At 35.3% G+C, this 14,281-nt stretch overlaps 1 protein-coding gene across 1 annotated transcript; it reads left to right on the forward strand.

Annotated features, from left to right (window-relative positions):
* The first annotated feature begins 1,483 nt into the window (after positions 1-1,483).
* Positions 1,484-10,478, forward strand: LOC114280417 (uncharacterized). The gene is made up of 4 exons (XM_028222782.2): positions 1,484-3,006; positions 3,310-3,521; positions 5,241-5,464; positions 8,904-10,478. The coding sequence occupies exons 1-4, from the start codon at positions 1,773-1,775 to the stop codon at positions 9,664-9,666; spliced, it is 2,433 nt and encodes an 810-aa protein (XP_028078583.2). The 5' UTR covers positions 1,484-1,772; the 3' UTR covers positions 9,667-10,478.
* The last annotated feature ends 3,803 nt before the right edge of the window (positions 10,479-14,281 follow it).

Here is a 14,281-nt window from a genome sequence, read left to right on the forward strand (position 1 = left end):
GGCTTCGTTTGAGAATATGTTTTTAGTAATTTTTTTGATTTTTTGACTGAAATATGATGTAAAAAAAATAGTATGTTTGAGATGACTTTTTGATTTTTTACGAAAAGATGTACAAAAAGTAAAGAGAAAAGTGAATCTTTGATTTTTTTGGTATATGTAGTTGGTTTTTTGATTTTTTTAGTGACTTTTTAACTTTTAAGCTAAAAAGTGAGATTGCCAAACGAAGCCCAAGTGTTATATAAATTGAAATCTTAAGAGAATTAAATGTAATTATATTAAAATTATAAAATTTATTATATATATATATATTTTTTAAATCTTAAAAGAAATTAGTGTAATTTATTTATTTTTGAAATAGAGAAGCTATAAAAACTTAGGTTGTATTGGCATTTATAAATTAAAAATGAATAAATTTTGCATTACTAATTCAAGAAGTATGGGATTCAATTAAAATAACTGGGGGAGAAAAGGGGCATATCTGGAATACTAAAATTGGTGACATGTCACAAAACTGAAAAAGCAACATTGGGCGCAACAAGCGTCAAAGTTCGTTCCTTGTCAAACTTCTCGCTGTTAACTCGACTCAGGTCCAACCTTCATCACCGCTTCAAAATAATAGTATTTATTTTGAAGCAACGTTCTCTTTCTGCTAACTGATTTCTGGGATGTTGATTGGTTTTTTAATTTTTTAATTTTTTTAATGTAAAATTAAAAATCTTTTTTAGATGAATATTTTAAATTTTTTTGATTTTTATAAAAAAAATAAAATAATTATAATTTAAATATAATATTTTTAATTGAAAATTAAAAAAATTATTTTATTTTTTTATAATTATTTTAGTGGCAATTCAAGCTGATCCAACTTCCCAAATGAGTGCATAATTTAAAGTTTTTGTAATATATTTTAATTCATAATAGGTTTGGTTTGAGAAGATGGTTTGTGATTATTGTAGTCATAAAAGACAAAATAAGTTATTTTAGTTGCAGCAAACAAAATATCACACCTAATTCATAATTACATTACATTCTTCTATAAAAAAAAAAAAGAGTCAAAAAAATCAAAATTTTTTTACTAAATCAAACTTTTTAACCCAAATTAAAATAACAAAAAAAAAATTAAAAAGCTACCCTACTTCCCAAACAAAACCATAGTAATCAAAGTGATTTACCTAAATAACCCTACTTCCCAAACAAAGCCACAGTAATCAAAGTGATTTACCTAAATAAAATAAATAAGAAAGGCATGAACAGTTAAAGTACATTCCTATTCTACTCTACACACACATATCTATACATACGAGCAAGGATCCTCTAGAGTGATTTTTTCCTAAAGTTTCCTAGAGTGCTACATTGTATGGTTGAGATTTACTGGCAAGTCACATCAATTTTTCTGATGTGACTTGCCAGTAAATCTCAACCACATAATATAGCACTCTAGGAAACTTTAGAGAAATTTCACTCTAGAGGATCCTTCGTGCTATACATACATACACACATACAAAACACACCGACGATGCGCACTTCCTCTCTCTCTCTCTGCTACAACCCGACGACAGACTCCGCTCTGGCAAAGATTCCCCATTCTGTTCTTCTCTCTCTCTCTCTCTCCTTCATTTGTCTCTCTTTCTCATCTGAATCCATCCATCCATCCATCCCTATGTTCACGGCCATGTCTTTCTTGATTCCTCCGTAGTCTCTCTTTCACTCTCACGTACTCTTTAACGCCACTCTTTTTCACTTCTTCTTTAATCTGATCTTCATTAATAATAATAATGGGTTGTACAGGCTCCAAGCTTGACGACCTTCCGGCGGTGGCTCTCTGCCGTGAACGGTGTTCCTTCTTAGACGAAGCCATCCACCAGCGTTACGTCCTCGCTGAAGCTCACATGGCCTACCTCCACTCCCTCAAAGCCGTTGGTCTCTCCTTACACCGCTTCTTCTCTCAAGATCTCGCCAATCCCACGGCGGCGCCTCCCTCTCCGCTTCTCAATCTTCCCACCCAAAGAAAAGGTGACCCCCAAAACTCCGATTCCGGCCATCTTCACTTACCCTCCGATTCCGATTTCGACGATTCGTTATCCGGCTCTCCTCTCCACCACGACCACGACTCTGGCGATTCCGATTCCTCTCCCCTGCATTCCTATGATCAAATCAATTCGTATCCAGGAGGAGGTGCGTATGAAGGAGGAGGTGGGTTTATGAACATGAATTATATGAAGAATAAAGCGACTCCATCGGTGTCCTACGAGCAAAAACCGATGAGCCCAGAAACTATGCATATGAGTGATGCGTCTTCCTCGTACTATCCATATCAGTATGCTAATCAAAACCCTAGTTCTTATCCGTATTATGGGTATTCAAATTATGGTGGCGGTTCGCCGTCGCCGTATGGTTCTTCTTCGTATCCTCCTCCGCCTCTGGGAGCGGCGGCGGAGGATTTCGAGGCCTCAACTTCGAAACCGCCTCCTCCTCCACCGTCGCCGCCGAAGAGTTCTGCTTGGGATTTCCTTTACCCTTTTGAGAGTTCTGAGAATTATTATTATACTTCGTACACGCCAACTCGTGATTTGAAGCAATTGAGAGAGGAGGAGGGGATTCCTGATTTGGAAGATGAGGATTTCCAGCAGGAAGTGGTGAAGGAAGTATACGCAGAACCGAAATTTGTGGATGGTGGTGGAAAAAAGCAAGCTAAAGCTGTGGTGGAAGATGAGGGCTTGAAGGCGAATGGATCGGATTCAGTATACCATACAAAGCCGATGATTGAGAATGATCCGGTGGAGTATGAGGTGCATATGGTGGGCAACAAAATTGTTGATAATGGAGAGACTTCAGGGGATGGGGGCAATGTGGCTACTTTCAAGGCTCGAGGTGGTGGTTTGACAGCTGACTCTGATGTCGTGATGGAAATTCAGGTTCAATTTGAGCGAGCTGCGGAGTCGGGGAGTGAGCTTGCAAAGATGCTTGAAGTTGGAAAATTTCCTTACAAGAAAAATGCTGTCTATCAAGGTAAAAAACCATACATGTCTGTAATTAATTGTAATTGATCTTTTAAGATAAAAATAAGGGTTCTTGCAAGTAGTTTGATTTTGTGCAATTTCTCTTCTCTAGAGCAATTGTCTGATAATTTTTAATTGTGTTGTTTTTGGTTGATCTGTGATAAATTAGTGGACAAACGTATCATTGTTTTGGTGGTTGAATTGATGGTTTTACACATTTTTTAAAACCATTTTGTATGAATTTGTGTTTATTTTGGATGGGGTTTCTTTCATAAACACTTACCATTCCACTCTATGGAACTCTGTTAAACAGTTTCTGCCAAGATGTTGCATGTAATGACAACGCCTTCATTACCGATAGTATCATCACAGGCTTCTTCTTCTAAAACTGCCGATCCAGCTTCTATTGAGAAGGCTGACCCTGCTTCCTTGGAAATTGATGATGTTGGGATGGGGTCTGGAAATCTTTCTTCTACCTTACAGAAGCTGTACCTGTGGGAGAAGAAACTATATGAAGAAGTTAAGGTATGTTGATGTCTGTTACTGACTTCCTCATGTTAAATGGCCCTTTCAGGGACAGTGATAAATTTGTCCAAATTGAATTATAAAAATTGACACAAAAATTCCATCCTAAAGGCCATATACTTTCTTCCCATCCATGTATTAAATTTTTTAGCTTGTGTTTATAGATTTTATTGGACTTGGTTAATACTCAAAAATCTATGGAGCACATATATGGGTAGGGGTGTTGATGGAGGTATGTAACGTGTACACTGATATGGAATAACTGGAAAAAAGTAAGATACCTTTAGATTGTGGTATGTCCCTAAAAAGGTAAATTTTTATAACATGATGTAAAACAATTAGAAATCAAATGCAAAAAGTAGTTTAAGTCAGGTATAAAGTAGAGTTTAATGTCAATCGATAGAGGAAGATTATCGAGGGGGAGATACAATTGCTCCATCTGCGAAACTAAACAAAACCCTGTGTTCTCAGAAATTTGTGATATTTGCAAATGTACGCCTTTCTTCTTCTTCTTCTTCTTCTTTTTTTTTTTTTTTTTTTTTTTTTTTTTTTTGCGAGTTTTTAAAAATAGGCACAATGCGTTATTCAAGTACCCCTATATTTTATAAAAAATTGCATTTATGCTCTAACATACCCACAAAAGTACCCAATACGTACCCCCATACTGTACCAACATTTAATTTTTTTAAAAGTACCATATACTTATTTCACATACTCAGTATGCTTGTAATTGTATTGATACACATATACTGGATATGTATCCAGTACTCGTAAGACTTAACTTTTGAAGTGCTGATGTTTCATATTACTCAATTTTTTGTTTAAAACATACACAACGTACTACAGCTTTTACTGTAGTACAGTGAAAGCTCAAAAAGTGTACTTTACATTAGAATTAACCTTTGCCAAACCCTACTAGAAGTGGGCGCCTCATACAATGTGTACAACCTTTTTATAGAATAATGTTTACATATTGTATGTAGATGTCTGTTAGCCTTCATTTGAGGCATTAGATGTTGATTCCATATTTATAGGTCATACATTTTCCTAATTGTTGCAAAAAAAGAAATTCACATTCCATGTTCTCATGGTTAAATTTTTCCCCCCCTCTAAGTTAAGGCATGACTATTAACCTAGGTTAAGGTGTGACTATTGACCTACCTTAAATTTATTTAATTTAATTTTTTTTTCCTTCTCTTTTCTTGTTTGCCGATTTTAAGACACCGATACATGTCAATTCCGTATTTATAGGTCATTGATTTGTTTGATTGTTGGGGAAAAAATCACAATCCATGTTCTCAAGGGTTTTGATATGCAATTTTTTTAGTCAAGGATAAAGAGATTTACTCCAACTAAGTATGCTTATATACACTCTTTCTACTCATGTGGAGACACATATATGGTAATGCCAAAAATGACAATCTATGCAAACAATGCAAAATCCCAGTTGTTAGGTTTGTGTCTCGTCCACTCCTCCCCACACCCTGCTTTGGCAGGACCTGCCATACATTAATGGCCTAAATACATGTGTATATCCACACTAATGCAGCCAAAACAAGGATTGTCCCTAGAGTAACAGTATATGTGGATAACCATAGCCATATTTATGCAGCAAAATGTGATGTCCTGAACACGTGGAGGTGGAAGCTTGTAAATATGCCTCGTTCATCATTCTTGCTTCCCTTGCATCTTTGTTAAATGATTTTTCTTGCTTTTCAGGTTGAGGAGAAAATGAGGGTACTCCATGATAGGAAGTCCCGTAAGCTAAAGCGTTTAGATGAAAGAGGTGCTGAGGCTCACAAAGTTGATGTGACAAGAACACTTGTCAGGAATCTTTCCACAAAAATAAGAATTGCAATTCAAGTTGTTGATAAGATTTCTGTGAAGATAAATAAATTGAGAGATGAAGAGTTGTGGCCACAATTGAATGATTTTATTCAAGGGTATGTGATTTTATCAGTTTTGTATGAGCTCTTTTCAAGCATTCTGCAATTCTTCTTGTTCTGTGTCATATTACCTTAACAATCAGGTTCTTGAATGGTGTTTTGAGCATTGGTGGATAGAGTTGTGAGCATTACCATTTGTTTGATTTTGTTTTGTGGTTTTTTTGGCTTTTGTTTGGTTCTTTGGGACGTGAATAACTGTCTTTCACTTAGTAGCAGGAACTTTCTACTTGAGTGGCATTTCTTACTAAGAAACACGATTCCATGCTCCCAAATAAGAAACTTGCTTCCGTCAAGAAAGAAACTTGTTCCCAACTAAGATAGAAATTTCTCAAACATATAAATCTCATAGAAACAACACAAAAAACGATTCAGACTTATTCTAATAGTCTCTATTTATATAGTATTTTTCTATACTTAATAAAGACAATTCGTAGTTGATGTGAATCTCTAAGTGTGTAGATATATTTTTCTAAGTAATTTAGAAAAGTGACCGAATCTTTATGATTCACGATTTGACAACTATGGTTTGAATCACCAGAATTTGTAATTCAGATGACCCCTCTAATTTTCTCTTTAGGAAGTACTTGTTAGCACAAAAATGGCCATGCCCTTTTCATTTGATATATATATATATAAAAGTTGGGCAAACTTCACTTTACTCCCTTGTGATTTGGGTCATGTGCAGTTTACCCTTCTAATGTTTGGAAATGACCACATAATCCCCACGTGGTTTGTGGACTGAAGTGCACCATTAAGTCCGTTAACGATTTAATGAAAAAGACTAAATAATCCCTATATATAAGTTACTTAGTGTGTGAACCACATATTTTCTTCATTTGTTTGGAAGGCAATGTGCACTTTAACCCCTTTTGCTTTATTCCATGTGCAATTTACCGCATTGAAGTTTGAAAATGAGCATATAACCCCTTATGTCTACTTCGTGAACACTTTCTGTTAAGTTTGACGGAATGTTTAACGGTGCATTTCAGTCCACAAACCACGTGGAGGTTGTATGGTCATTTCCAAACTTTAAACCGAATATGACCCAAACCATAGGGGTAAAGTGAAATTTGCCCAATAAAGTTGTCAACAAATAAAATTCTCATGCTTGCTTCAGAGTCTTTTACTGGTTTGTGTTGTTACATGTATGTGTTATTCCTCTCTGATTTCAGAGAATTATTTTGTTCAGAAAAAGTTAGCTGTGGGGAAGCTGGGAACTTATTTCTAAAACTTGACTACAAAACCAAACCAAACTAAATTAAGTCTTTTGTCCCAATCAAGTGGAGGCATCTCCATTTATGGTCGGTCTTGACTACTGTTCTTGAAAGAATGAATCAATGATTCTTTGTCTACTTTGTGGTAGAACTATAAGCAAAGAAGAAGGAAAAAAAAAGAAAGAAGTAAAATAGAGGAAAAACAATAAGAATATAAAAGATGCGGAAGATAATGTTGTTTCTCTCTGCTATCAAGTCCTCTTCATCCAGAGCAAGCTGTAAATTCTCTTGTGATCGCATCCTTCTAGCTTGCCAAGGTACTGGGATCGGCTTCAGTAGCATTGGTCTGCGAGCGAACAAGAATTATATGTCTCTGGTTGGAGGGCGTAATAGGCGTTAGAAATGTCTTGGCAGCTATCCAAGAAAGGCATGCCGCGGCACTTTATATCCGTTCTTAAGGTCATAATACTCTCTGTTACACTTTCCGGTGAGGTTTATAAGGGTGAGGTTGAACTGTTGATCTCTATGCTGCAAAATATATATTTTTTTTTGGGTGACACAAATAACTAAACGTCTGTAGCCTCTAGTGAAGACAATTGTTTGAGGAACCTGTGTCAGTTCATGCTACATGATCGTCGTGTTGCGTAGTCAATATTTTTTTAGAAGTATCCTGCTTTACTCTTTGTAATTAGATTATAAATTTTACATTCTTGTGACCACAAGTGGGAGACAATTTATTTAGTAACAAGATTATCAAGCATAAATTTTTGCACAACATTTCATGTCTTTCCAAATTTCTCACGTGTTTCCCGAAATACATCTTAGATGCTCGGTATCTTCGTCAAATTGAGACTTACCCTTATTTTTCATCTTTCTAAGCCTAACAGCACTCTCTTGTTTTAAATGCATTTTCTCTGCTCTAAATACTTGCAATTATATTAATACTTGCAAACTTTTCAAATATTTCTTAAATGTATTTATACTGTGACTTGTATAATTCTATTCAATTAACTAGTCGCAGTATATATTTTCCTAGATGTTATGTTATTATGTCAGAGATTAGAAGTTCCTCGTGGATTAATGGCAGCAAATGCTAGAGTTTTTTTTTTTTTTGGTTGACAAGTGGAATTACTAAAGCTAGTTATAAGTGGAAATTGTAATGTGATATGTTTTTGGGAGCCTTGACTGAGAAAATATTGGTTTTAGATGGATATGCTATGGAGGAAGAAATTGCCAAATGTTCTACTTTTATCAGTTTGCATTTGATAGATGAAGGGGGAACACATTATCTGACCATAGAATCAGTGTTATCAACAATTTCCCTTTTACGACTGCTAGTCACCTTGGGGATGACTGGCAGCTAATTTGAAATTGTATGGTTTGCAGGCAATCATATAATTGCATTGGCAGCAATGGATGTCGGTAAACAGCAACTTGGGATTTTTTCTTAAGTTGTTTAATAACAAGTTATTTGGGTTCAACTTGTATATGTGTGAATTTCTTGAAGAAATGAACTCAATATCTTTGGATGTGGCTTATTTTGGTCTTGTGAAGAATTATAAAAATCTTATACGTGATTTCGGTTATGACTGAATTATGTCTTCATAATTTGGTGTATTTCTTTCTTGGGGCACTTCAAATACTTGGGATATGTATGATTATGGGTAATTAGGTTAGCACTAGTTTGTGAAGTTTATTTTATTTAGTCCATTTACTTCCAACCCCCTCGCCCGGGCCAGTTTCTTGATTACTTGCTTTTGTTGATTGGATGTTTGCAAGGAAGGTCTTTGTTTTAACGCAACCCGCTTTTCATGAGTATATATTGCATCTTCGTTTTAGTCATTTTCTTTTTTGCTTTCCCTGTTTTTATGGTGCCTGGCAGTCATATTTATGTATCTGTATATATACTCCACAATCAACTTCAGTAAGTTGAGGAGTGATCCTTCTCTTTTCGTTGTTGGAGAAAAGGTTGTAGGGATGGGGAGGGTTGAGTTGACTAGGAGAAAGAGCTGTTTGATCACTCTGCAATTGCATTTTTTTAATTATATATATGTATAGGTTATTATTACTATTTTCTGTTTCATCTTCCTTATTTGACACTTCAAACTAGTACATCATCGTGGGATCTATAAAGGCCATGTTGTCCTTTATGCTTAGGTTCTTTTATTTGTTTATGCTATCTTATTTTGAAGGTTGAGTATGTGGATTTTGTCGATTAATAGGTTAACCAGAATGTGGAAATCCATGCTTGAATGCCATCGTAGTCAATGCCAAGCTATTGTACAAGCTAGACGATTAGATGCCGTTACATCCCTCAAACACTTCAGTGATGCGCATTTTGAAGCCACATCGCAGCTTGAACACGAACTTCTTAGTTGGACATTAAGATTCTCTTGTTGGGTTGGTGCCCAGAAGGGTTATGTCAAAGCACTGAATAACTGGCTTCTGAAATGTCTAATATATGAACCTGAAGAAACAGATGATGGAGTTGCTCCCTTCTCTCCCAGTAGAATAGGTGCGCCTCCTGTTTTTGTGATCTGTAATCAGTGGTCACAAGCATTGGAGGGAATTTCTGAGAAAGAAGTGGTCGATTCTATGCGAGATTTTGCCACAAGCGTGCTTCAGCTCTGGGAGCGGGATAAGTTGTTGATGCGCCAGAAGATGATGGCGAACAAGGATACGGAGAAGAAAGTTAAGATCTTGGACAGGCAGGGCCAAAAGATACAGAAGGAGATTCAGGCATTGGATAAAACGATAATTCTGGTCTCTTCTGGCAATAATGGTCTTCCCGTGAGTGGGCATGTGTATCAGAGCGACACTAGCAAAACTGGTAGTCTACAGCTGAGTCTGCAACGTATTTTTGAGGCCATGGAGAAGTTCACTGCAGACTCCTTGAAAGTATACGAGGACTTGTTGAAACGCATTGAGGAAATTAAGAAGGATAGTCGAGATACTGTTGATCAGGAGAATGAGAATGTTTCATAGCGTTGCATTCTGAACTAAAATTGCTGCATCTATTTTGAGTAGGTGATTTGGTTCAGTATGTGCAGTCCCATTGAAAGATCATTTGAGGCTTGAGATCATTGAGGCACAAATCATTGAAGTTAAAAAAAGCTACACACTTGTTGGACAATATGTGCTCCTATTGCTTTGATTCTGCAGTAGAATGGATGCCTGCTGCTTCAATCAATTCTCACCATCATTGGCCAAGGGGAGAGTTGGGTGTTGAAGTTATGGCAGTGTAACTAATATCTGATCTGCATTGGTGTCTTGTACATGGGGTGAAAGTCTCGGTTGAAGTTGTACGCAGTAAGAAGTGGCCTTGACATGCCATACTTGATGATGATGAGAGGAGAGGATTCAGAGATAGCTTGCCATATTGGGCAATGCTTGCTAATCTTCGAGCTGCTGTTGCTGCTGTGTGAAACATTGATGCAGGCTTGCTGTAGAATCGACTGTCCATTTTTTTGGAGATCTGGCACTGAAATGAGCTTTGCATGGAAAGTGATCCTTTGTGCATGTGGCATGGAGTCCTTTGGCCAGGTAGATTTTACTTCAAATTTTGCGTTAGGATGACTAATAGATGAGGTATAAGTTTGAGGCATATGGGCTGTTTAGTGACGCAAGTCATGGAATTGCCCAAACATCAGATCTTGTAAAATAGGATAGAAACATTCTTCTTTCTCAATAATTTTGTTAAATTATTATTGTACAGAGTTATTTTTGTTACAGAAACATATTGTAGATACCCTCAATAGAGTGGTGTTAGACGGATGAAATTAAATTTTTTCAATTGAGGTGAGTGCCTTCTTTGGAGCCAGTAGTGCTGGTATTTACCCGAACACCCCAATTTATATCCTTTGTGCCCTAAAGCAGGAGCACCAACTCAACACCAACGATGTTGGGTGCTTTGCATTCTGCGAGATCTCTATAATTATTGGTTATTTTTTTATTTTTTATTTTTTGGATTAAGTTGTGGAGTTTGAAATTCACATGAGTTTAAGAGTGAGATTGAGAAGGTTTATAGAGGTGTGGGAGAGACGAAAACATACCCGGGATATTGTGTGTGAAGCAGGGAACCAAGTGTGGCTTTGAGGCTTAATTACCCTCAAGGAAATTGGAATTATTTCGGACTAGGGCATTGGTGGAGTTTTGAGTGTCTCAGTTTGTACTCTCTACTGTATATGGTGGATTTCTCTCAACTTGAAACGGAGGTAGGTTTGTGTCATTTGTGAGGTGTGTTTTGTCTGAAGTTTGTACTCTCTTTACCATATATTGTGGATTTCTCTTTCAACTCTAAACATAAGTAAGTTTGTGTCGAACTATATAAAATCTCTTTTTGGGTGTGTTGGTTAGCACCATCCGTTTCTTTTGTGGGGTTTGGTTGGTCGGCAACATCATGTGTGGGCTATTTTCTTCAAACAAATTTTGTTCTCTTCTGGGATATGAGGGGATTCTCTTGGAATAATTGAGATATACATCTTATCCTTAACACACTCTCAATTCTAAGAAATCTTGTGATCTAAAAAGACAGAAAAAGGTGTTTGATGTGTTTTGCCGACATTGTTGGGAGTTCCGTAAATGAGATGAAATCTGTGATTTGCGATTGTCAGCACTAAAACTAAATTGGGTACACCAGCAGCAAGTGTGAATGTGAAGAAAAATGTCCACTTTGAAGGGCTAGCTCTGGTATTAGGACCATATCATATTTCTTGACATCATATCCAATCCCAGCGGCTTGTCCTTTTTTGATTGTAGGTGTGGGCCTTTTGGCTCAAAATTGTAAGTGAAAAGTTGATTTTTATTGCATGATATAATATATTATATTTGACGGCTTGTATAGTCAGCTATGTTTGCTTATAAAAGCAAAGCATGTTGCTGAATGAAACTTGTACTTCTGCAATAAGAAGAGATACTTATTTCTTTTTTTCAATATCTCTTGTTTTTTTTTTCATATATATTATTATAACACATTATCAGTATGAGATTCTGATCGGCTAAGAAGGAAAAGTTGAATCACGTACAAATAAAGTTGGTGTGGTCATTCTACATAGTGGTTGAGGTAAATATAAATAAATTCTGAATAAATATTTTATAAGAGCGATTCATGATAAAGCTAATTCTATATTTCTACATTTTTCTTAATATATTCACGTAATACTAAATATGTTATTATTGTTGTGTTGAGTGCATTAATATGTCGAATTTTCAAATATTAGAATTCATAGCTCTTGTTATTCAAAAAAAAAATTATTTATCTTAGATCCTTGATGTTGAGATCCACCTTGAGGCAATGGGTCTTGAAGATACCATTAAAAATGAAAATGAAGCATCCCTACTAAATTTGCGCAAATGCAACGATATTCATTCGCCACTATCTCCAAGAAGAATTAAAACTGAGTACCTCATGGTAACATATTCACTTATTTTGTGGAATAATTTGAAGGAGTAATACGAGATTCACTTATTTCATGGAATAATTTGAAGGAGAAATACGAGTATTAGAAGATCGTAATCTTCTCAAAAAGCTCCCTATAATTTATTGCACCTGAAGTTACAAAATTATGAATCAATTACTGAGTACAATCTATAGAGGGTTCATTTGGGAAGTGGGTTAGCTTTTTGACTTTTTGGCTTTTTTAGCCTCGTTTGGGAAGGGCTTTTGAATTTTTTGTGAGAGAAAGAATGTAATGATTATAGGTTGGATGTGATGTTTTGTCTTATTGGGTTAAAAAGCCTATTTTATTTTTTTGTGACTATTTTAGTCAAAAAAGCCCAAACCCTCCCTTTCCAAACGAGCCCAGAATATGTGTTGAAATTTTCACGCTGATAATATGCTCCTGTGGTAGCAATATAAAGAGTGTTGATCTAAAAAGTACTTTGAACTGATTTCATGCTTTCTTGTGGCTAAACAAACTAAGCAACTTTTATTGAAAAATCATCAACCCGCCTTACTGGCATGCTTCATTCCCTGAAATGAATGGGGTTGCATTTCATGGTCGTGGACGAATGAGAAGTCATGGTTTTGGACATGGCTGAGGTAAAATACAGAATTCGTAAGGATATATTCAGAAACATTTGAGCAAAAATATCATGCCATTTGACCTGAAGTGGAATAATCCTAAAATATCACAAGAAAAAGGAAAAAATTTACATAATAGAACTTCCCAAGAGTGATGCATATATGTATGCAAAAATATCATGCCATTTGACCTGAAGTGGAATAATCTTAAAATATCACAAGAAAAAGGAAAAAATTTACATAATAGAACTTCCCAAGAGTGATGCATATATGTATGCATGTATTCATATTGCATATTGCATGGCAAACAAATATGCTAGAAAAGAGAGTGATCACTGTGCATAAATAATCAATATTCATCTTTTGACAAATTTTACCGGATAATTCACTATTCATCATTGTGCATTCTTTTTGGAAATTTTCTCAAAAAATACTATTCATCAATAGTATTTTACTATTGAAATCTTTTTCACTTGGAATGTTTGCCTTTTGGGTTACAAGTCTCAATGCTATATTTAGTAGACAGTATAAAGACACCCACAATTCTTTGTAATGAAAAATATTTGATGATGACAAAAGCTAGTGTAAAATCCCAAGTTCTGCAAACTTGATTGAAAGCTTTGGAAGAGCCAATATTTTAATTGTCAAACGAAACAAAATTTGATAATGGTAAAATATATTCTACCGGATCCATAAGACATCTGTTAAGTTTTAAAGATATGTGTCGTATTGGCTATAAATAAAGGTAAAGAAGAATATTTATATATTACTTAGCCAGAAGCTGGTCTTGAAAAGTTTCTAGATAATTATATGGGTTGTCTTATACGACAATGAAAGCAATTGAATCAAATGTTGAGACAAACTAGAATTGCTCCAACTTAATGCACCAAAAGTGTTATAATCCAAAAAGCTTTCATGTTAGGGCATGATTGTCCTGAGCATTCGGGATCTATAATGATCCATTGAATTATTGAAAATTCAAAAGGGACATCCATTAAAGAATCAAAAGATTCTTTTACCAAGTGATTATCAATTAAGTGATTATCTATGCTCTACCTATTCATTGGGAATATTAATTGTTAGACTATCCCATTCATATCAATATGGATTATTCGTTATTTCATGATTTTGATAAATACATTAACTAGATAGTCTCATTCGTAATGCAACTTTTAATGATTATTGCATACCTATTAGTATTAATATCAAGTATCCTACTGCTCATGTTCATACTCAAAATAGTGTAGTTTAAAATTTAATTAAATAATTTCAGTTGATGGCTCAACCTTTGATTATGAAAAATAATTATCTATTTCAACATGGGGTTATGTAGCCCAACTGTATACATGAGTACTCACCATTATAATTTGTATTTGATCACCTATCAAATGTTATTTATTTAGAATATTTGGTTATGCTGTATATGTTTCTATTGCACTCTTTTAGCACAATAAAATGGGTCCTTAATGTAAATTTGAAGTTTATGTTAGTGTTGATTCTCCATCCATTATTAGATATCTTGAACCCTTAATATGTGATGGATTTAGAGCATGCTTTGTGGATTGTCATTTTGATGAA

The sequence above is a fragment of the Camellia sinensis genome, chromosome 5, assembly GCF_055761805.1.
Source record: "Camellia sinensis isolate YWXY chromosome 5, ASM5576180v1, whole genome shotgun sequence".
NCBI lineage: Eukaryota > Viridiplantae > Streptophyta > Magnoliopsida > Ericales > Theaceae > Camellia > Camellia sinensis.